The 23,493-nt window shown below is 40.3% G+C and overlaps 2 protein-coding genes across 5 annotated transcripts; both read right to left on the reverse strand.

The window, feature by feature from the left end:
* On the reverse strand, nt 1-7,910 carry LOC101155279 (AT-rich interactive domain-containing protein 5A). The gene is made up of 7 exons (XM_004072679.4): nt 7,741-7,910; nt 6,573-6,643; nt 3,551-3,719; nt 3,403-3,455; nt 1,904-2,001; nt 1,666-1,825; nt 1-1,580 (listed from the first exon to the last, which is right to left on the reverse strand). The coding sequence occupies exons 1-7, from the start codon at nt 7,859-7,861 to the stop codon at nt 381-383; spliced, it is 1,872 nt and encodes a 623-aa protein (XP_004072727.2). The 5' UTR covers nt 7,862-7,910; the 3' UTR covers nt 1-380.
* A 2,337-nt stretch (nt 7,911-10,247) lies between these two features.
* Nucleotides 10,248-22,715, reverse strand: dbnl (drebrin like). Of its 4 annotated transcripts, XM_004072680.4 has the most exons (15): nt 22,417-22,715; nt 20,917-20,972; nt 17,735-17,847; nt 17,577-17,651; nt 16,793-16,942; nt 16,421-16,498; nt 16,114-16,265; nt 15,984-16,038; nt 14,689-14,757; nt 14,383-14,527; nt 13,968-14,090; nt 13,662-13,712; nt 12,870-12,928; nt 12,238-12,322; nt 10,248-11,364 (listed from the first exon to the last, which is right to left on the reverse strand). In XM_004072680.4, the coding sequence occupies exons 1-15, from the start codon at nt 22,497-22,499 to the stop codon at nt 11,228-11,230; spliced, it is 1,431 nt and encodes a 476-aa protein (XP_004072728.1). In that variant the 5' UTR covers nt 22,500-22,715; the 3' UTR covers nt 10,248-11,227. The 4 variants fall into 4 exon arrangements, with proteins under 4 accessions (XP_004072728.1, XP_020561715.1, XP_011477659.1 ...); XM_020706056.2 differs by lacking the exon at nt 13,662-13,712; XM_011479357.3 differs by lacking the exon at nt 13,968-14,090 and having other exon boundaries at nt 22,417-22,711.
* Nucleotides 22,716-23,493: the final 778 nt, after the last annotated feature.

A 23,493-nucleotide genomic window follows, 5' to 3' on the forward strand; every position in this document is an offset into this window, starting at 1 on the left:
TATTTATAAATTGAGAAAGTAGTACAGTGTTTTTTTATTTTACTTTCACAGACAAGTTATTGAAATTGTGCAACGGAGGTGGTAAAAACGGAATTGTGTTTTGGCCAAGATCATTACTATATCATAAAAACTAAGAGACATTTTTTGGAAAGTAAGCCCTTTAAAAAAAACATATTACAGCCTTTAATCTAACACACTAAAGAAATGTTTCCTTCATTCATCAAGCATTCTGTTACCTCATCATGTTCAAATTAACCCAGTGTGCTGCTTATGTTTTCCTAAGCCTAGTTCAGTTTTGGCTACACTAAGCCTCAAACTTTTACCAAATGGTTCTTTTAAAAAAAGTATTTGGGTTCAGATAAAATCAGATAAAATAAAAATCACAGCTTGTGTGGATAAATAGGATTCATGGTGGGTAGAGTGTATCCAGCTTGGGGATTCAACAGTGGAAAGGTGTAGGCGTAAGGGTAAACGGCTGGACCGATGACAGCCGAGTGGCCTGGGCCTATTGGGACGTGGCGGTACATCAGCTGGGATTGAGGTAGTCTCATTCTGTGGGGGAAAAATGCAGGATGCAGTGCTGGCTGGTGCCGAGAGTCTCTCCCTGATTTGTCGTAGTTCGACAGGATGCATGAAGTTGGCAGATGGGCGGCGGACTGAGGCAGGGTTTGTTGAGGAAGAGGAACTTTTTGTGGCAGTGTCCTGGATCTCTCTCTCTTCTCTGTCTGATAAGACCAGGGGGCAACACTGTTCAGTTTCTTCGCACACGCCAGGGAGTCGTCCTGCTGATAAAGCCTGCTCTGGTGAATTTTATAAGTGGGCCGAATGGGAGCGGGTCGCAGAAGCTGCACGGGCTTTGGAACAACTTTGGTAAAACTTGAGGTAGACGTCGCAAAAGTGGAAGGGGATAAGGGATAGGTGAAATACTTCCCAGTCCCCTTCTGGTAAGGCTTCCAGGCAGAGTCCTTTTTCAGACTCTTTACTGAACCGGTGGTTAGCGTTTGGGGCCTGACCTGAGAAAATTCTTTGCTCTGTCCCATAGGCACTGTGGATGCTTGACTGCAGCTCACAGGCTTGTCGTCCTCCTGTTTTTTGGTGGGGCTCAAACAGCTCTGGGGCCTCTCTGAGCCTTTGGCAGATGGACTGTCCTCTGATGAAACAGAAAGAGGGGAGGGGCTGCGGGAGGAAGAGGAGGATGACGGAAGCGGGGAGCCATCCGAGGAGTTCCTGCTGGAGGAAGCCCTGGCTGGAGACAGGGAGCAGTGGATGACGGAAGGCCTTTCCTTGTCCTCTCTCTGAGAACTCACGGGTACATTAAGGCAGGCCTGAGCCATTCTCTTTTTCTTTTCCAGGGGAGAAATGACCTCTCCGGTCGCAGATGGGACGTGAGGAGCCCAGGAGCTGGACATTGGGACTTGCAACATGTGGCCATTGATGGAAGCGCTGAAATTGCTGGAGGGTCTGTTGGACTGCCTGCAGTCTGAGTGGTGTCCTTCAGAAGCAGCAGCCCAGAGTGTAAAGTTTGGACTCATTATCACCTCACGTTGGCAAACCGTTTCTGGACTTCTTTGGGCACACATCTGCAGGAAAATACAGGAAAACAGTTTATTATTAAGCGCAGACATTAAAGCATGCTACATTTTCGACAGGCATTTTCTTTCTTACCTCAGAGTCCAATTCTCTCTCTGACAGCGTCCTCTTCCTCTTCCCATCCGCCTTGTTCATCTTGCTCTCTGGGTTTCTCTTGTAAGGCTTTCGTGGTTTGCTGGGAGGCAGAGGTTTGTTTTCCTCTCCTTTGATGTGCCTCTCAAAGGGAAGCACAAGCCTTCAGGAGAAATGGAATGTTTTAGACTTGTAACAAGAAAGTTCTTTGGCAAAAGCCGACAGGGAACTTCTCTCATACTTCTCATAGTGTCTTCGGGTGCAGGTGGCAGCACTGGTGCTGCCTGGGCTCCCCCCCAACTCATCGTACACTTTTTTCCAAAGGCGTCGAGCAGTTACCTGTTGGTAGAAAAGTGGGAACATTTGCATTAGTGTGAACTTAGCTCTATTATCAATAAATAAATAGAAATTTGCATTTTTAAATTCTATTTAGCACTATTAGTTAAATGTACTTGTCAAAACCCCTGTGCTAAAAAAATCTCAGGACTTCATCTGGATTTTCATTGAAAAACACAAAAAATCATAGTATTTTTGTCTAGCTTCTAGTTAAAATATGTTTGACACTTGATATAAGACAAAAGTAGCTTACTAGTGACTTTTTAGTAAGATGTAACAAAAGTAAATCTTGAATAGAGATCTTGCTGAGAATTTAATCTTAAAAAACATCTGATTTTAAGTAATATTTTAATGACTTCTTTTGACACATTATTTTGACAACTTTATCTATTTTTATAGGATTGTTGTAGCGCTTCAAACAGGATATTTTTTTTTGGGGGGGGGAGTACAAGCATGTCTCCATGTATGTTTGTAAATGTACTTACTTTAAAGATATACAACTTTATTTTTACAGTACACGCTTATTTTAAGACATAGTTTTTCCATATGTCAGAATAATGTATGTAAATGTGAGTGTTTATATGTAAAGGTCAGGATTTCAAAACATATTTTAAGACATCTTACCCAGACAAATTCTAATAGTTCCATTGGCAGATTTCTTTCACTTCAAATACAAGAAAAGCTTCCCTTTAGATTTTCCCAACTGACAATTTTAGAGCTTGCCAGGAAATGTTTTGGGAAGTCTTTTTTAAAATGTTATTTTACTTTATGTTTTCATTTCTTTGTGTTCTAATTTCTTTGAGAGGAGGATCTGCCCTCTGCTGGGTTTAAATGGAAATGCAATTTTGAAAAGTTATGAAAACTTATGAAATTGAGGCCACCCAATGTGCAAGAACCAAAGAAATAATAGATCATTTAAGGGTTAAACCACAACTTTTTTTGTTAAAAAATAAACAGAAGTATTTAGTGTTTTTCTTGAATGAATTTCATCATAATTGCATTTTATTCATCCACATGTGCTTTCATTTATGTCCGTTTGAATCTAATAGAGAACGCCAGTGGCTTGTTACCACCTTACATGCCACGAATGCAGCATGCGTGGGTGACCTGTATTGTAGTGTTCATGCACAGGGAAACTGTGCTGGTGGTCTACCCTAAGCCCCGCTCTGGTTCCATTTCAATATGAGTATCACTTTCAGAACTTCAAAGGCGAGAAGAACATTTTTTTTTTTTTTCAAGAGCACAGTTTTTAGAGCTCAGCAGCTTCGCTGTCCTCAAGTGTAGTCTAAAAAAACAAAGTCCTTATTTTAGCATCCGAGAGCTGCTCACTTTCCACTCAGAAACCACCCAACACAGAAGCTTTACAGGTTAAGGGTTATAAAGAATGTTGAGAGGAGAACTTACGGAATCATAGCCCCCAAGTTTGTCAACAGCTTTATAGATTCTCCAGAGATTAACTAGGAGAAGAAATGAGGAGAGAGTTGTTGTTATTCTTTAGCCAAATTGTGAAATTGGTTTAAAAAAAAAAAAAGTGAATTGAAGAGCAACTCACTCTGTTTAAAGCCCAGATGTGGGATCCTTTCAATGGGTGTACCTTTGTCCTTCATAAAAGAGTGCAAACTGGACACAAAGGCTTTCTCCTCCTTCTGCGGCCGGTTGAGCTTTGCCTCTTCCTCACATTCAGTGGTAGAGCCGTGGATTTCAATAACACAGGGAGAAGCCTATAAGAGGGGAAACATTTTTATGTCTATGGAACTAGTGTGTCCTATTGGAAAACTATTTTACGCTTGGAGGGATGAAAGATGGGAAAAGAGACTGTTGAAATCTTGAAATGAAACAGACAAAATCAGAGTGTAGAGTTTCAATTCAAACCACTGCACATCCCGTGTGGAGATAAAGCAGCAGGGTTTTTGGTTTTTGGTCTGAACTTATCAGCCAACTGTGTCACGGATGTCACTTTAAAAAATTAAGAAGGCATCGAAACATGTGCTGTAAACTAAAACTCTGTTGCTGGTGAGCTGGGATTAGGAATTTAAGTTATAAAAGCTAAAAGAAGAGTATTTGTCCCCTTGGGACTAAAAAACAGACTCAAAAAAAAAAAAAAAAAACAGATGCTACCAAGAATTTAAGTCCGATCAACTTCTCAGTAGTTTTGGTGAAAGAAATAGTCTCTATTTGTGGTTTGAAAAAAAGAGAAATGAAACATTAAATGCAGGCAAGATAAAGAAAAAAGAAACAGCTACAACAACAAAAAACAGAAGCACTAGACAGCAGGGCCCTAAGATAAACTTACAGTATTTTCTTTCTAAAGAAGATGCGATGTATTATAGTGTGTTGTTTGTCCCTATGTTTGAACTTAATTGTCATCTACCTGATCTGCTAAACCCCGCCTCCTTATGGCTCAAATGGGTTCAATTTCTTTTAAATCGGTCAAATCAATGAGTAGCAGCTACTCTGGTTTTGTGTAAGGTTATCTGCTCGATTACTATCTATGCTGATGACGATAATTGAGACAAAACCCCCTAAACAGTTCAAGAAAAAGGCCACCAGTGCAACTCACGGCTCCCTCAGTAGTCAAAAACGTGAAGAAAAAAATTGTTACAATTGCAAAGTTGTTATAAATACAAAATATTTCAGTTTTTTACCTTTTTTTTGTAAGTAATAAACACAAGATGAGGAAATACACAATGACACATATTATTATTTATATTACCATTATCAAAAAGTAGTACACTTGAGTAGTACACTTGAGTATTTTTATAAGCATTACAAGTATACTTTCATGTCTGTGTAGTGCAGCAAGCATACTAACTGAATGCTTTTTCAGTATAAATTAGAACATTTAAAAGTTTACAATTGTATAAAAGTAAACTTTAAGTATATTACCGAATACTTGCAGTACACTTAGACTACTTTTTGCTAAGGACAGATACCGGTACTTTTGTTCACATAATATTGTTTTCCCGTTCTGCACGTTTGGTTTGATGCAAACCTGTTTCTTTATCTCTTTTTGCACATGTGCAACAAAAACAGATTAGTCAATTTGCGGTGACAACTCAACACTTTTCTATGAGTTTTGATTAGCATGTTTCAAAGAATAGCAAAAATAAAAATGTAAATATTGTCCAGTTTTTTAGAGAAGTTAGCGAGACTCTGTGCATAGCAAGAATCAGCTTTGGGAAATTCTGCACTGACTCAAAAAGAACACAGAATTTAGAGAGAACCAAGACAAACATGGGATTTTTTTTCTAGAAATGACACACTTATTCTTGCAATCTAACCTCTATGAGTGACACATTAGTCACTAAATTGAAGTTAATAAAAAAAAAAAACAACAACTCTGTGCATTAAATATTCAAATGCGGACTGGCTGCTTCCCTGATCAATTTCAGAGCAGCATAATTCGGCGAATACCACAATGAGTGCCGATATTTTACTTTTAATCATCACATCTCGAAACCGCTATTTCTGTGGCACTCATTGTAAAACAAAAACGAGCAAGGCGGTTTCATATTGAATCAAGTTCCTCAATGTGGTTCCTGGTTCCGAGAAGTAAACCTCTAGAGTGAGTAATAGTGAAGGTGCAGGCCTTAAACTAAGACCGTCCAAACTGAGTCAGTTTGGTGGCTCCATACTGCTGTTCCCAGCCGGCAGCCAACTGCACTGACTATTTTTCTCTCAAATCCCTTCAGCCCCTCAGTTTGCATCTTTTTTTTTTTAAATGCCATATTCACAAACCGCTTAGGTTCAGTTTATGCATTTCCAGAGATGTGATGTACTGTAAATGCCCACCTGAATTTAAAAACCAGAAATCCCAATATGAGAAAACTGCAAGCACATCAACGTGTTCATCTAAACTTACTCACAGCTTTTCAATCTGATTCACAAAAGGGCTGTGCATCATAGGCTGCCGACAGGAAGTGTCAGCGCTGTGAGCCACAAAGTGTAGCCCTTCAGATGTCATCTCACATTTTTTATCGAATATTTGCGTGAAAGAATTCAGTTGATTTTTCGCAAATTGAAATTTTTGGAAAACTGTGTGGGTGATGATGTCAGTATGTTGATATGTGATTCTCACTATGACTGTCAATGGCGTTCAGACTGATGCTATCTGTGGGGCAGAATCCACCACAGAAACCAAGATGCTTTCAACTAACATGGGCCTTGGAAATTTGATGAGCTAATTTGTACTTCTCATATTGTACCTCTCACTTCAGTTACCAGAACAGTGGCTGTGACTTTCTACTTCAGTTTCTTTATGCGCACTTCAAATATTGCAATAAGAAATGTGTGTGTTTGCCCTTCTCAGAATAATGCCACTTATCTGCAGACAGTCATTTCACAGCAGGCCCGAAAGATAAAAGAACTGCTGGCAAACACCTCTTAAAAAAAGAGAAATTGACACCGTCTCAAACAGACTACCAAAAAACAAAAAAGGAAATGAAAACACAACACATTACTAATTCTGAGCTGTCATTTCAGTAGTTGCAGATGAACTGTAACTGATGGAAACTGCCCCACCACACGTCCACAGAGCCAACTGACGGTTCACGGGCAGTGACCCAATCTAGTACCTGCTTTGATGTGTCCATCTCCTCCTCGCCTCCTGCTGTCTGTTGAACCGCCTCGCTCTGCTCCTCCTGAGCTTTAAACACATCAGAAAGAAAATTAAAATAAAAATAAAATAAATGTGTGAAGTAAAAAAAAAAGAATATAATCTAACATTATAAATAAAAACTGTTAGAATAAAATTAGGAATATTTGCTATAACACACACTCCCATCCACACACACACACACAGTAATCTGTAGAACATATTGTAGAGTGAGCGTGATATAAAACCACAGGTTGCAAAACCACTTCCTGCTCAAGAAAACAACCACTTGTATGCTGCACTGTATGATATCGTAACACTTGAACTACACTGTTTGTCAATCACTAAATCGCTTCCATCAAGATGCGTCTGTCTTTGTGAAGAAAATCAGCTCATGTATGTGAAGGAAATGATGATATTTGGTTAACGTGAGGGTTCATCCATAAGGAATTTATTCTGTAATAATGTTAATCATTTTCTAGTCTATAAATATATATATATATTTCTTTTTACAGAGAAAAATAACCAATATTCCTCATGCATTCGCATTTTAGGAGAAACTGAAAGATGAGTGTTGAAAATCAAAAGCCTTGGAGTGAGGTGTAATTCTGAGAATGACGTTTCATCCTTCATCAAATGTCTGCTCAATTTCACACAGTTCCCCTCCCACACCAGTATTATTTTTGTTCAAAACCAATATGCTTCTCTTTTGAGATCATTTGTTTCCTGTGTTGTGGCTTTGACCATTATTTCTGCTTTCAGTATAGCCTCCGAACTTCACAATTTTAGGGAAAAAAAGCAAATAAATCCATTTAAAACAAAACCACACCTTAAAAGTTGCAATATCATTTTCAACTTAGAATTTTATACATTCACATTTATAGAAATTATTTTGTCATCTTTATTTAAAAAAAGTAAAAAATATGTTTTTTTTTTCATCTTTTAAATTGAATCATCTTCTCTACAAAGTATGTGCATCAACCTGAGTCAAAGCAGGAGCAGTTTTTCTGAAACTTTATAAATTTGTGCTAATATAAACATTTTTTTTAAAGTTCAACATAACAAAAAAGGGTCCAATCAGAGAGAATTCGGTTTGTTAGTCCTAAACACAGCAGACAGAACATGAGAATGAGAAAGTTCGCCCTCACCCATTGTCAGAAGCTGTCCTCTGGTCTCGAGCTTCTCTGTGTTTGCTGACAGTAATTCATGCATCTCACTCTTCAACTCGATACCACGAAATAGGAAGGTATCTCCACAAGACAGTTTCATTGGTTGACTGATGGCACTGCTGCAAATGAGGCTGGGAAACAGAGTTCTTGTTCTTCTTTCTTTTTTTTCACATTCAGCTCTTGTCATCCTTGTTGTCTGTGTTATCTGCATTTTTAGATCAACACTAAATGCATTTTCTGATTTATTTTGATATTTGGATGTTTATTTGGACAAATCATCCTGTAATTTAGCAAAGTCTATTACAAAAAAGATTTTTTTAAATATAAATGAACTTGAAAAATAGGAAGTATACAAGAAATGTCAAACTAGTGCAGGCTGACATATACAGAAAATATGAAGAGGGCTTTTTGTCAGAGATCAAAATCTCAACTCAAAGAAAGGTCAGCTGCAAATACTGGATTCCAATTCAGCAAATTCCATCATTTGGGGAAGTGAAAGAACTAAAGTCCAAATAAAGGTCTGAAGGCGTCGAAGTGTCAGCAGAACATTTCCTGGGTGTCTTCTGAAACGATGTTTTAAAGAAATGTTTCGCCTCAAATAAAAAAGGAAGCAAAACGGCTAAACTTACTGACAACCATGTGTGACAGAAGAGTTTTGGCCAGTTAGGGACACAGTTTTATTTTAAAAAAAACCTATGTCATTTTAAGTTTCTGGAATTTTAGCTCAATGATGATGTGTAAATGTTAACTTGAATTACTTGAATTATCAGATAAAGTAGCTCAAAGTTTGAGTGCGTCAGCAAATTTTCATGCTGGCTCCACTTCAGGTGAGGAACAAACCATAAAATCTGCCTAACGGGGGGAAGTGGGGTTGTGTTTTGTATGGTTCCATCTACCAATTTAACAATTTGACTGCGAGGAAAGAACTAAAAGCGATGGTTCTGCAGCCCTAAACAATAAATAAATAAATAAATAAAAACGCAGCCAAGAGTTGAGGGATTATTTGCAGCTACAGTGAAGGAAAGGAGCATTTGATCCTTGGCTGAATTTGTAGGTTTTCCCGATTAAAGGAAAATGACAGGGTGTCCTCCTCTTGGTAAGTTCATTTGTATAGTAAGAAATAAAAATAATAATTCACAAAGGAAATCAAGAAATCGACTTTAGGGAATTTGATTTATAAAAGGCAAGACGGCAGCCTAGTTTCAAGACTTCTCAAATTATAAGGAACAGGGACGCTCCACTTCTTTAAAATAGGCTCCACTGACCGTTGCACAAATACTACATGGCTGGGAAAATGCAGAAGCTTCTTGGTCATCTGTTGCTGTCAACACGTCAAATAGAACTTTCTTCAGATTAAGGTTCCCGAAAGTAATAAAAAGGTCAAATTTTATGATACCAATCATTTTCCTAAACCAGTTATGTCAGTTCGTGGTTCTTTTTTTTTAATTGTTTTGATGTTTTCAGTGAGATAGAGGAACTTTTGAGGTATTTTCCCTTCACTTTCCTTCAGTTGTTTAACAATAGGCTGATCTTGTGCGTGACCTAATAGTCTGCACCAGACTCCATCCACGTTTCCCTCAGGTTATCTTTGATGTCTTTTAAAGGGGGATGTCCTCTTCAAAACATCTGCTGCGGATAGAGAATGACATTTGAAAATCATTAGCATCTAACTGTCAGAATAACCACACTTGTAAAAGCTATCCTAACTGGTTATTTTAGGCAAATTCTTTTAAAACGTTTTTAAATCAAGTTTCAGTTTTTAAGCCAAATTGACCAAAACTTAGAAAAAAGGAATGTAATGAAAAAAGAGGGGGAAATATTCCTCTTTTTTTATGTTTAAAGTTAGTTTTAAAAAAAAAAAAAAAAATCTGTTTGCACAAATGTGAGAATTTCTTTCTTGTGCAACAGCAACAAAAGTGAAGATGAGCAAAAAACACATTAAAAAAAATCCCCAGCGAATCATTTCAGACTTTCACTTGTACAAACATTTAGAGCTGAGACCAGAGCAGCACCATCTAAATGAGAACAAGAATATTGTGACTGCAGCACACCAAAGATTTCCTCTCTGAAGTGACTCATTCTCTTGGGAACGATTCGCAAAGATGCAAAGTTTTCACATCACACAAGAGGCTTAAAAGTTCAATTTAAAAGCTGCTTAAGATTTTTTCTGAAGAAAAAAAACAAAAAACAGGTACAGTAACCTTCATCCGTGTAGAACATCTTCTCATTAGCTTGGAGGATTCAACCGAAAGATGCAAAGGCAAGAGGTATAAGAGATTTTCGTGAGAAAATGAAACCTATGCCTTAAGAGGTAAATTCCCCAGCTGTTGCCTCATTCCAGGAAACCGTGCAGGGCAAATACTGAGCCGGTGTGTACGTCTGAGTTCCTGTTAAACCTGTGAAAAATCCCTCCAGGCTCTTTCTGCTGACAGATTATTATTCTGCTCATCTGTACTGTATCAGAAAAAATGAAATACAAAGACCCACACAGTTGGATTCTTTATTTTGACTGAAGAATGTGTGCATGACAACAGACTCTGCAAAACAACCACACAAATGCCCCTTTCTATGCAAAAAAAAAAAACTTTTTTGAGACTTAAAGGAGGGTGGGAGTCACACAAAATAGTTGCATAAAGTCTACTTTCCCGCGGTTCTGGTTGAGCTGCAGCCGCTGCCTCGCATCATTGATGGCACAATAAAGCACACAGGGCTTGATACAGATCTGCAATTTGAATTGAAATAAATGCAGACGTGTGTGTTCCTCATTTCAGTCATTCCCTAAAAAGTTAAGTTTGTTGAAAGGATGTGGTTCGAATGAGGAAGAAGTTGCACTGAGAACGGCCATTTATTCGCATTTAAAAATGGAACTGATGCACTGCCCTGCTGTAGGCCCAACCCACAGCGCGGCGAGGGTCGTTTCTCCATTTAGATCATCACTTCAGCCACAGTCGGATCAGTGCACGTTTCAAAGTCCCACAAGATTGAAGGTCAATCACGCAAAAAAACAAAACAAGAATATTTCAGTCTGCCGGAAAGAAATGGTAAAAATCAAGGCAAAGGATTAGCTGCTTCTGGTGACACCCTTTCAATTTCATTTCCTGAAAAAACGGACAGAAACAGCTGCTACACAGAATCACCAAGTCACACCTGAACATAAACTGAAGCCACTTAAGGAATGGGAGCTAGAAGATGCTTTACAACTGAAGGCTTTAAAGCTGATGTCGTGCTGGAATGAGGGGCTGCAGAATTATGGGATGGCCTCGGTTCCCTCTGCAGAGCCGTCAGCTTGTGAAAACATCAATAGTAGACTTGAAATGTTAAAAGATTTTTGAAAGCTTCTGGTCCACATTTACCACCCCGTGTTTGTTGCGCCACGAGCTGAAGGCTACTCCCTTTGAGCCTCCTACGTGTGTATGGACTGACTGCAGCGTGCGCTCTTCTGCTGCTCAGCTCCTCTGGGGTTTAGCTAAATCAGCTCCACGTAATTGGCCGGGAACATTCCAAAATGGCCGTCGGGGCCAAAGCCTCGCCACCACCCTTCGTCGATCATCTCGATGGCGGTGATGATTTCATCCGGGTCGAAAGAAATCTCTGTGTCATCCGCTGCAAGAGAGGAAGCGACTTTGCATCAGTGCAGCCACTACAAGCTTCTAAAAATAACTGAAACTGAAGCAGCCGTTCAATTCTGATAACTTCTAGTTCTACTGAAGCGGCTAAAAAACCACTAAAATGCTGCGTTAAATGGTGCATTCACTTAGAAAGGAATTGAATCACATTTTAATCAACAATAAAACAGAAATTCTTAATTTGGTGACTAATATTAAGCATGAGCAGAAATAATCTGCGTGGGAATAAGGAGCAAAACCAAATTCTGAGTGTTTGCAGTCCTGAGCTAAATCTACCTGCTGAAAGAGGAAAAGATGACCACCAAAGCAGCTCACTCAGGTCTTTCTGATGCAACACGGAGGTAAACATGCCTCCATGTCCACCTTGCTCCTGACCTTATTCACCCCTCCTGGTGGGCGGAGCAAGCATTTCCAACTAGCGTCTGTGCTTATTATTCAGGATGCACGTTTTATGTATTAACCCATCACTGCTGCTCACCAACATCCCCTTTTAGTTCCTCTCCAGCAGCGCTAAACGCAGCCCGTCTGAAGCAAAGCAAGAAAGTAAGGGGAGTGCAGTCACGGCTCAACAGTTACAGCAAATGCCACATAACCACAGCGTCCACAGCGCAATTTCCGCTAAGGGTTTTACATATCATACCCAGCGCTGTCACTCCATGTTTCCTGTCAGCCGCTTTACTTTCAGCTGTCTGATCCAGAGTTAGAACGAAGCCCACAGAGAGCTTTAACCACCTGATCGGGTTTTCATTTAGCCAGAGAGGTCTATCTGAGATGAACGGGGAGCGTTGGTTGTTTTTTATAAAAAGTGAGTTTTAATTTTTTTGAGAATTCCACCCAGGTCCAAACTCACCAGCCTGATAGTCGTACAGAGCTCTAGCGCAGATGCCTCTGTCTGATGAATCTGCCGTTACGTTACAGGAGCTGCTGTCCTCCACCTGGGAAAAAATTAGGTTGAGCATTTTACAAATATCCAGTGTTGTTCCTCCTCTTAAATGTTTCCCCTTTAGTCCTTTCATGCATTTTTAGATCCTTGGGTCTTTTGTCTGATGCAGGAAAAATTTGAAAACTAAAAAGGTGGAATTTAAGCTAAAGTTGCGTCAACATTTACTGCATATTTTCTTTGCCACTGGCTCTTAACAGCAAATTTTTCTCAAAAAAACGACCCCTTTAGAACTCATTTTAAACTGGAAAAAGAACCAAAACAAAGTGACTTTATGCAAAGCTAGTAAAAATGTGCCAAAAGTGTAACAAATTTAGACTGTTGAGAGTTTTATATGGTCTGGAAAAAACAGTGTTTGGCTTTTGGAATGATTCAGTGGCACTTTACACTCTCCCCTCCAAAACATAAACAAATTATTTTAAAAGAGGCAAATGTCTAAAATCAAAACTGCAGAAAGAGCTCATTTAAAAACCACTTTAATCACCTGCAAAGAGTCTTCCCTATAATAAAAAAACAGTGTTCCACATGGAAAACACACCCACCTGAGCGGGTTCTTCATCAGGCAACTCTTGAACGTACGAGTTGGTGTTGGGCGCCTCCTCTAAGTTAATTAAAAAGAATGAAAACAAAAAATGAGAATTCCCTCCCAAGAACTACCAGCACTACCAGCAGATGGCAGCAAAGATACACAAAAATAAAAAGTGGAAAGCTCTGTAAATAAATCCAATTGGCATTTTCAGAGACAGCTACTCTAGAGCCGAAGATATATAGATGGATATATCTACATAGATATATATCTATATCTATATCTATATCTATATATATATATATAGATAGATATAGATATATATATATATATATATATAGAGAGAGAGAGAGAGAGGGATGAGAATAAAGCCATAAAGTTATGAGAAAAGTCAAAATTTTACTTGAATAAAATCAAACTTATGAATATTAAGTAATAATGTTACAAGAAAAAACTCCTGACTTTTCTAAAATTAAGAAGCATTTTTATTAAACAAAATTTGAAAATTTACAAAAGAGTAAAGCAGAATCAGCAAGATTCTTTAGGAGTGTGAAGTCTAGCTGAAACATTTGAAACATTTTAAAAGTTAATTTTATTTTTCTTAAAATTACGACTTTTTGAAGTATAAATGTACAATTCCAATCTTGTAAATTGGTGATTTTTTTGGTTTGAATGTACGACTTTATTCTCGTGCCTTTGTCTTTTGGTTCTTATTTTATGGTGGCCCTAATACTCCATCGTAGACAGCAGATGAAAGAGTGCAGAAACTAAAAAAAGCTCATGAGTGAGAAGTGAAATGAGCCCCCACCTTTCCACTGCTCCTGGGGGGCTGCCTCCTGCTCATCCTCCACAACAGGCTCTTATCACCCAAAACACAAGCACAGACATGCATGAACACCATGCATGAAGATACACAACATTCACCTCTGAATGAGTACAAAACACACTCATTCCAGTTTTTTTAGGGAATATGAGTAGAGTGACAAACAGGGATGATGGCGACAACGAATGAAACACGGATCTTTTGTTTATTCAGAGTTTGGTGTCCAGAACGCCGCACAATCATTTCATGTGTGTGTTTGTGTGTGTGTTTGTGTGTGGTTTCAGCTCACACCTGTGGCACGGACAGGAGAGGCGGAGCGTGCTGGCGCAGCAGAAGGAGAAGCTTGACGCCGCGGCGAGCTGCTTCGCTCAGATTTAAATGCTTGCTCAGACAGAAAGGGGCTTTGAAGTCGCCCTGACCACAGACGTACATTGACCCAGAAGACATGCAGACATATGAAGAAGGAAGTCAAAGAACCGGCAGACTGAGCACAAGGAGGAAACCGTGTTATGCAGACAAAGTCAAGTATGAGACAAACCAGACATGTTGATGTGTAGCTCCAACTCAAAGAAAGGAAAAGAGAAAAGAACAGCGCGACCTGTTACCTTCTGTTACCTACCAAACGGCAGAGAGGCTACAGGCTCTGAAGGTGAAGCAGGGCAGAATGGAGCATGTGATGAAAGCGTTTTGAAAAAAGGAGAAATACCTGGCTGGGGGCTAGCAGCAGCAGCAGCAGCAGCAGCAGCAGCAGCAGGGGGCACGTCCGAGTCGCTGGGAGTCATTCCCCGCTCTCTCTGCTTGAACATCTCTCTGGGGTTCACAGAGCGCTGAGAAATGAGGGATGCAGCTTCCTAGAAAGGAAGACAAGAAAACGCAGAAGGTCAAAGGTTGGAAAAAAAACAACATCCAATGTGATTTTATGAGAAATATTCAAAGAGAAGAAGGACGGTGCGTGAAGTTTGAAGAGAGAAATGAGCTTCAGATTGAGTGTTTTCTGGGGGGGGGGACTTACATTGACCTTCTCTACAGATTCACCCCTCCTGACTGCTTTCCTCTGGATGTCCTCCTTCTGCTGCTCCTCCTGATGAGGTTGATACTGATGATTGCACTGCTGGAATTTACTACCTTCTTTAATTTTATGTTGGCATTCGACTTGTTTTCATTGTAGAGAACTGCAGCATCACAAAACACACGTTTCTATTACGCTACGTTCACACCAGCTGGTTTTTCCACACCACCAGGCGTTCAGAGCACCAGGCGTTGAGAGCACCAGGCGTTCAGAGCACCAGGCGTTCAGAGCACCAGGCGTTCAGAGCACCAGGCGTTCAGAGCACCAGGCGTTCAGAGCACCAGGCGTTCAGAGCACCAGGCGTTCAGAGCACCAGGCGTTCAGAGCATCAGGCGTTCAGAGCATAAGGCTTTCTGAGCACCAGGCGTTCAGAGCACCAGGCGCTCTGGCAGCGGCGCGTTTTTGGGTGTCGTGGTGTGGCCAGAAACGCGTTCAAATATCTGAACTTTTGGCGTTGAATTTGGCGCATTGATGTGATAAGCGGGTGGAATCCCAAACCAACATGGAGGAGAACTTGATTGTTGCCGTTTGGGATCCTCCAAAACTGTATGATGTTGTTCTTATTTGTTTCGTGACAACCATAAAAAAGCTCATTTTATTCTGATCTTTTCTCTCCTTGGACTAACGCGGGACAGCAAGTCATCAAAGCATCATGTTTATGAGGACATTTTCGGACAAGCGTCCAATAGTGAATCTAACGGGTCTCAGAAGAGAGGCGGCAGATGCAGATTTTAGGTGCGGATGGCGTTTAGTGTGAACTAGGGCTGCACGATATGAGGACAACTCGCGATATGCGATATTGGTAATTAATATTGCGATAACGATATAAATTGTGGTATATAAACAAATAGCAAAAAAAACAAAAACATAATTTCCATTTCACTGCAACAGTTTAAAAATTATATTCCAAATGACCCTTGTCGACGTAGGAGGCAAACTTCAAACATAAAAGGGCTCATCTGATTGATCAAAAACGTAAACGGGTCCTTCTGATTGGTTAAATGCATAAAGGGATTTATTTCATTTGTTCAATATTTCAAGCTGCCATGAGTTTGTTTTAGCACATTTAAGGTAACCATTTATTGCGATTTTTGCCGTCTTTTGCGGTATGCATATTGCACAGCTTGATTTCGCGATAACGATAAATTTGCGGTATATTGTGCAGGCCTAGTGTGAACGTAGTATTAGTTTGTGCTTCACAGGTACGAATTTGAACTTTGCCCCAGAGACAGACTCACCCACTGCTGTTTGTCCTGCTCCTTACGTTCAGCTTCCAGCTGCTCTTGGTACTTCCTGATCGACAGAAAATTCAGAGCCCTTTGATTGACAAGCAAACATTTGGATTTTTTAGGGTGGGGTGCAGCCTACTTCTGCTGTTCGATTTGAGAGGCCTTCTCCTTGTCTCGTTTCTCCCTCAGTGCAGCTTCTTTGGCCTCTCTGTCTTTTCTCTCCTTATCCAGCTGCTGGCGCTCCTGCTCTGCCTTGCGTCGCTCCTCCTGCCGCCGTTTTTCCTCCTCTTTCTGCAAGTTGCCAAAATCCAGATATGTTTAACAATCCAATAAAGTTGCAAAATACGGAATAGTTCCAAAAGAAATAGCTTAAGAAATCTGTAACAAAATCCCCATAAATTTGTTTAATGGCGTGTTTTTTTAGCCAGACGTGTGTGAAAGCTTACCTCAGCCTGTGCCCAGAAGTTATCTTTATTCGTTTTCCTGATTTCTGACATGGCATTGGTTTTCTGGTAAACGGAGCCCTGATGAAAAAGATGCGACTTCTTATGAGTTAACGTGTAGAAGTACAGTCAGAGGTTGGAAAATGTTAATTTACCACCAGATATAAATAAACATATATGTTTTTTGCTTTTAGCACAAAAAAATACTACCATGTCAACTAATGCATTAATGGTTAAAAAGTCTAATTCTCCAAAAAGCTATTTTGGTAGGACATGGGAGGCCACTGGTGTTTAATATAAGCAAAACGTTTCTCTGCTTTAGGAAACTTGGGAAGTGTCGATCTTTATGACAGACAGACCAAATGGAGAGCATACCACGGGCCCCTGAGGGCCGCTGTCCTGAAAGCGGCTGGTAGTTTCCTTGTGGAAGTTGTAGTTGGCTCCTGAAGCTTTAGCGACTTTTTGCATGATGGCTTCAGGCTCAACATCCTCCTCTGCTCTTGCATTAATTGTGACATGAGCCCCCTAAAAATGGAAGAATAAAAAAAAAAGATGTTTATGTCTAAAACACAAGGAAAAGGAAGCTCCGTTGATTATGTTCAGCGTGTGGAGCAAACTGTAAAAGGATGATATGAAAAGGTGCATGAATGCATGCAGTTTCAGTTCAGACAATGCAAGAGCAGCTCATGAAGTGTCAAAGAAACCACGAGTTATTTGAGAGGCTCAGCTAAGAACAGATAATGATGAGAATGCCGACCAGAACTAGAGTTTACAGAAAGCTGATTCTATTTTAGATCTCTTGTTGACAATATACTATTACCATACATAAAAATAATTATAATGGTTTAAAAAAAAACACTAAAAGGTTTTTTCAGAAAAGAAAATTTTAATATTCTGCAACAAAAATTCTGCCAGTTTTGCTCTGATTTGTGAGCTGCAAAAAACAAAGAAATTTGGCGATATGTGTCAACTTTAATAGATAAAATATTTAGGGATGATTCATTTATTGTAGTCCTGTTACTATTTTAAGGAAATAAAATAATTTCTAGCTATAGAATCTTCCAGATTGGTACAAAAAATGCATTAAAATTACACACAATCATCATTTTAAAAGGAAAATAAACTACAACAGAAATGAAACTGCAGATTTCATTGATACCTTAAGAAAATTGGCCATAGAAAGGACATGATTGGCACACATTCCCTTCCTGGCATCATTTACTCCTTCTCCAGTCTGTAACAAGAGAACACAGACATTTGACAGGTACTGGAAAAAAGCCACAAACCAAATAAATCCATGTAAAACTGTACACTCACCCAGTTGATGAGGACGTATTTGGGCAGACCAGAATTCGGGTCCTGAACTCTGCAGAAGGCATACATCACTTTTCCACTGTTGAGTTCCTCAACCAACTCCTCCAGTCCTCCATCTTGACGAAAAAAGTGGAAAAGAAAAGAAAAACTAAGCGGTTCCTGTGGTTTGCAAACAGTCAGCCTGGAAAGCAGAGGTCAGCAGTTCTTTTGTGGTGATCATTCCACTGCCTGTACTGTATACCCTTCAAAACCTTTAGAGCGCGCTGATGTTTTTAGGCTTTTATTGTGAAAGGTTTTAAATTTAACGTCTTGTTGCACCTTGAGAAAAAAAAAAGTAGGGAATAAATAACTGGAGTTATAGAAATAAAATCAACTTGTATGCAATCATTACGTTTTTTTATTGAAGTAGCCACTTTTACAGCTATAACAGTTGAAGACAGCTGCTGCATTCCTTCTTCAATATTCTTTTCTGTCTTTACTCTTCAGTCTGGTTCTTTCCAAAGAGGTTCAAAAGAGATCAAGCCTGTGCGAGCCACTTCATGTTTTCACTGTACGAGTCCCAGACCCTCCTAGATATAGCAATCAGTCCCATACTATCACACTTCCTTTTCCATGTTTGACAGTTAATGTCTCACACTGGAGCCATTCCTTCACTGTTTTGACTGAGCACAAAGAATCTGTGCGATGAACCAAAGGTTTCAAATTTTGGCTCGATGAAGCCAACAGGACAACATCATCTGCACGGAGCAGAGAAGGAATCCTTTGGTCCCCAAACCAGAACCCCTCCGGCCCCTGCCTGTGCCAAGAAATTCTGTCCATAAAGACTATGAACAGAACCGCTGATAAAGAGCAGCCCGGCCAGAATCCAACGTGCACCGGGAACAGGTCTGACGTACTGCCGCCTACCCGAACCAAGCTCCTGTTTGGGTCAAATAGAGCCTGGACAGCCCTCAGTAAAGCTCCCTGGACCCCATACTCCCAGAGCACCCTCCACCCTCCGCCGGATCCCACGGGGGGTGTCCTGTCTGATTCAGACGTTTTAGCATTGTCTTTTTTGCTGTGCCCCCACCCAGTCAGACCTGCAGCTCAAAGTTCTCTCTTCATGGTAAAAACGGAGACGAATTTGCAACGACCACAATCAGAGCTGTTGTCCAGCGAATCGCCTGTCCTACAGGTGTTATAACTTTGGGTCAGCCAGGCCGCTTCTTGTCAGTTCCCCTCAATTTCTGAGCGTTTGGTGGTGAAACTTGCATCTGGACTTTCTCTGCTATTTCTGAGTAAGTAGGATAAACAATTTCCATTTTAGCTGCATTTTTAACAAAAGATTCATTTCAGTTCTACAATAGTCATTAAATTAAATCAATCAGGAGATGTCCCCTTAGTGCCCTACTCGCCAATTTTAACTGCACCCCCCTTAGTACACACACCCCTCCCCCTTCAATATATACATTCAAACATAAACACACACACATGCACACAAACACCCTCTCAAACACCCATACACGCACACACATTTTACAAGGAAGGTGGGACCTGGGTCCATCTGTCCCCTACCCCTTCCCTGGTGGGGGGTGCGGGCCTCTTGGCGATGGCGGCCGTGTCCCTTGGGTGCCGGCTCCCTGGGCCCGGCGGTGCTCTCTCCGCACGGTGGGGGGGTTCATATTACACCTGAGCCGGGGGTGTTCGTGTCCCTGGGGGGTGGGTCCTGGTCCTTGCCCCTGGGCGCTGGGCCCCGCCAAACTTCCAACATGGCCGAGCCTGGTCGGGCCATATTTATAACATCCCTTGTGGGCCGCCCTTTTTTCCCCGGGGTTCCCCCCTCCTGGGCGGGGGCGGCGGGCCCCTGCCTTGCTCCTACCTGGACCAACCGTGGGCCGGGTGGGTGGCTGCCTGGAGTGCGGAGCGGGTCTCCCTTGGGGGTCCTGGCTCGTACCTGGGGTCGGGGCGGGGGGATGCCCGGAACTCCTGGGTGGTGGTGGGGTGCTCGCCTGGGGCTGTGGGCGTCCCTCTCCGGTGGGGCCCTGCGTTGGGCTCTTCCGGCGCGGCGGGGGGCTGCTTTCCTGGCTGGGCTGGGGCGGCGCTCTCTTTCCCTCTGCGCCTCCCTGCTCTCTGGCTCTGGGGGCCTCGCTGCGGTCCTGCTGGCCCTGGCCTGGGTGGCGGTCTTGGTCGCCCGGGGGGCGGTTGTTCCCTGCCTGTTCCCGTGTGGCGTTGGGGGAATTCCGGCTGCCGCTGCTGCTGCGGCGGGGGTATGGGTGTGGGGGTGGCTGGGCGCTCCTCGTCCTTCTTTTCACATTCCACCATCCATTTTAGAAGAACATAAACACTCACCTGAGCACAGGTGTTAGCTCACCTTTGCCCTAATAGTTTGCATGATTGAATGAATGAAAGATTTCACACTAGTTGGTTTAAAGGCATAGGTATGCGTTCGTGAACACTATCTGTTTTGTGTGCATGTTGACATGTGGACATTTTTGCGGCTAGCAGGTGTGTTGATAATATTTGAGTGTGTGTGAACAGGCCCCGCCCTTTTTGTACTACATTTGAACCGTACCGTAACGATAAACAACCAGTAAACCTGTCTGCTCTATGCTGCTTCATGGTCTTACCCCCCTTCCCCTCCTATTATCACCCTCCTACCCCCCCTCTCTCTAACGTCCCTCTCTCTTCTTCCCCTCTTTCCTTTTCCGTCCGGTCCAACACCAAAGATTTTCAAACATGATTGAAATTAATAAAGTTTGGCCTCAATTACAAAAGGGGTTTATTCAGACATACCTTTGGTTTGTCTGAAGATGAATAACCCCTCTTGTTAGAATAAAATATGTCCAACACAAGAGGCCCTCAGCTCTCATCTGTTTGCCTAGCTGTTGGACAGGACAAGTTAAAAAAAAAAAAAAAAAAAAAAAAAAAATTAAATCAAGTTAAGTTGGAATACTTGAAATATTTGAAGTCTTGATCAAAGCCTAAATTGTTCATCTTTTTTTAGCTCCACTGAAAGGCTTTTATTGTGTAATTCAGACATTTACACAACGTTTTAGCAACCTTACCTTTATTTTTTACTTTTTGCAGTTTACAACTAAATTCTTTTATTTTTGATGAAAAAAATAGCTTGGATTAAACTTTAGACCATCAGACACATTTGGTAACATATATATAAAAATAAAAATAAAAACGTGAAAATGACTTGCCTCCTTTTTCTGCCAAACGGATGTCATTGCTGTTTCCCTCGTAGGTGAACAAGGCCCTGCAGGGAACACATTCGTCTCATCTGATTAGACGTGTTTTGGAAACCAGTTTTAAGCAAGTGTGACAGTAATGCTCTGTTAAGACAAGCTACTTTCTGCAACTAAAGAAGTGTAAACAGCTACAATGAAATGCATATATTTGCTTTTCAATGCAAAATAAAAGATTTAAAAGTTAAACAGCTGCAAGTCTTGACTAAAAAAAAAGCTCACAATAGTGGCAAAAAGGCTGTAGTTGAATTGTGGGTGGAGCCGAAGCTGCCATTGGTTTGCAGTATCAAATACCAACACCAGCTGGCAGGTGCTCCAACTCCAACCAAATTATTTAGCATGACATAGCTTTTAAACTATTTTGGTGATTCTGTAACTTTAACCCAAAGATGAATGATAAGATAAGATTTTTTATTTTAGTAATACAAAACTCCAATTATAACTCAACAAAAGTATGTTTTGAGTCATAAATTTGGATGGATTTATGATAAGGATGATGACTGGGATCAATAACCCAAATGATAACTGTCAGAAATTTTGGACTCATTCATTTGAATGAGTTTTGCTTGTTGAACGGAAGTGTTCCCAAATGATTTGCATCAATATTCATCATCCATTTAAAAAGGTCAAAACAGTCCACTCCCTTCATCATTTCATTTTTGTGACTAAAGTTTAGTCTCAACCAGGAACTTGAACGTCTAAAATTAGAAAATTAGTAAATAAATGTTCTCTGATCTATTCTAGGATTTTTTTTCCCTTTAATATTTCAGACACAAACACGTGTTTATTTCTAAAAGCAGGTTATCAAATGCTTCAAGTCGGTTTCAAACAAATAAAAAGGAAACCTTCTTGACATATTTCCGGAGTCGGCTCGTCAGTTCCCCTGAGGGATCAGACTTTTGCTGTAATTGCCTTTAATTAAGGTCACCATTAAACACTGCAGCTGTCTGCAACAGGTCTGTACTTGCAGGAACAATCATACTCCGTCTAATGCCTGGTCATTTAAGGAGGAAGTTATGTAGATGTTGGTCCTGTCTAACTTCTGATTTCTTACCAGGAAGTGGGGGGTTTCAGCTAACAACTTGCCCTGGGGCAATTCAAACCATCCAAAAATAACTCATAATATATGCACGTCATTTTTGTTTTAAACAAATTATTAACCACAATCATTATTGACTGCGTTCCTTCATATTTCGCATTAATACAACGAAATATTTAGGGGGGGAAATTGACACACTGACTAATCATCTGAGATAATTATGCTAAATAAAAAACATTTCACCTAATAATTCTTGTCAACAAAAAAAATATACAAAGTATGTCACAGTTTTTAAAGAGAATATTCCAGACTGATGAGGTATTTTTAATCTTAGGTTAACGTTAACTTACTTGAATCAGAGCTAGCACTGCAGCTAGCATACAGCTTTCAGTCGCTTTAAAAATGTAGCTTCTTACCAGTTCGTGTTGGATTTTTCGTCCACCACTTCTTTGTATGCAGCTGTCAATGCGGGTCCGTTTTTGCTGAGATTTACTGACATGGTTCGCCTTAGTTTAACGAGCCAGCTAGCTATCTGGGGAGCGTCCTTCCTACAGGAGGAGCGGCGATGATTATACACTGACTTTCAGCTCTGTCTGTGACGCGACTTCAGATACGTTTCAGGGATTTCGCGTTTAAACACCATCGTCTCCTCTCAGCCCTGCTCAACACTCGCTTTGTGATTTCTATTCATTTTAAAAATGACATTTTGTTTCCCTTGCATCATTAAAACACACAAATACTTTACTAAAGCAGAGTAAAACAATATTATTTTGAAGTGAAGCTACAGTTCATCTTTGCACCGCTCAACCTGAACACACCGTGCCACTTATCGAATGAACCCCAATGTGGACCGCTCAGGTAAATGTATCGATTCATTTGAAAAAAAAAATGAAAAAACTCGTCTTCTTTTAACTAAATACTTTTCGTACCCTTATAAAATTATAAAAATGTTACATTACTATAGAAGGAAAATATATATTATTTTTTTTCTTTTAAATAGTGATAACACAAACTGTGCTTCTAAATTTTGGGAAAATGAGAACTATTTTTTACCAGATTAAATTAAAAGCGAAAAATCTAACATTGTATATCTACACATTTTAGAGAAATTCTAATTTATTTCTTAATATTTGTTTTTCATAAATACATATAAAACTAATTATTGCAGAAATTAAGTTAGGCTTCATAAAATTGCGGGACAATTTTATGTTAAGAAGTTTCAAGTTGTAAATGTTTGTTGCAAACTTAAATTACACCTAAAAATGTGTTGAGTTATTAGTTGGCAAAAGTACTTATTAGCTTCCACACATGCATTTGTTGCAATTACACCACAGGCATGTACACACACCCTGTCATGAGTGTGAGCTCATCCGGCCTCCATTTGTTGCCAATTTGCAGTTTCTGTTAATTAGATGGCGCCCAGAAACTACAACAGGGATCCATTCTGAACTAAACGAAAGCAGATAAAGTTTGTCGAGCCTTTAAATTTCTCA

This window comes from Oryzias latipes, chromosome 9, assembly GCF_002234675.1.
Source record: "Oryzias latipes chromosome 9, ASM223467v1".
Taxonomy (NCBI): Eukaryota; Metazoa; Chordata; class Actinopteri; order Beloniformes; family Adrianichthyidae; genus Oryzias; species Oryzias latipes.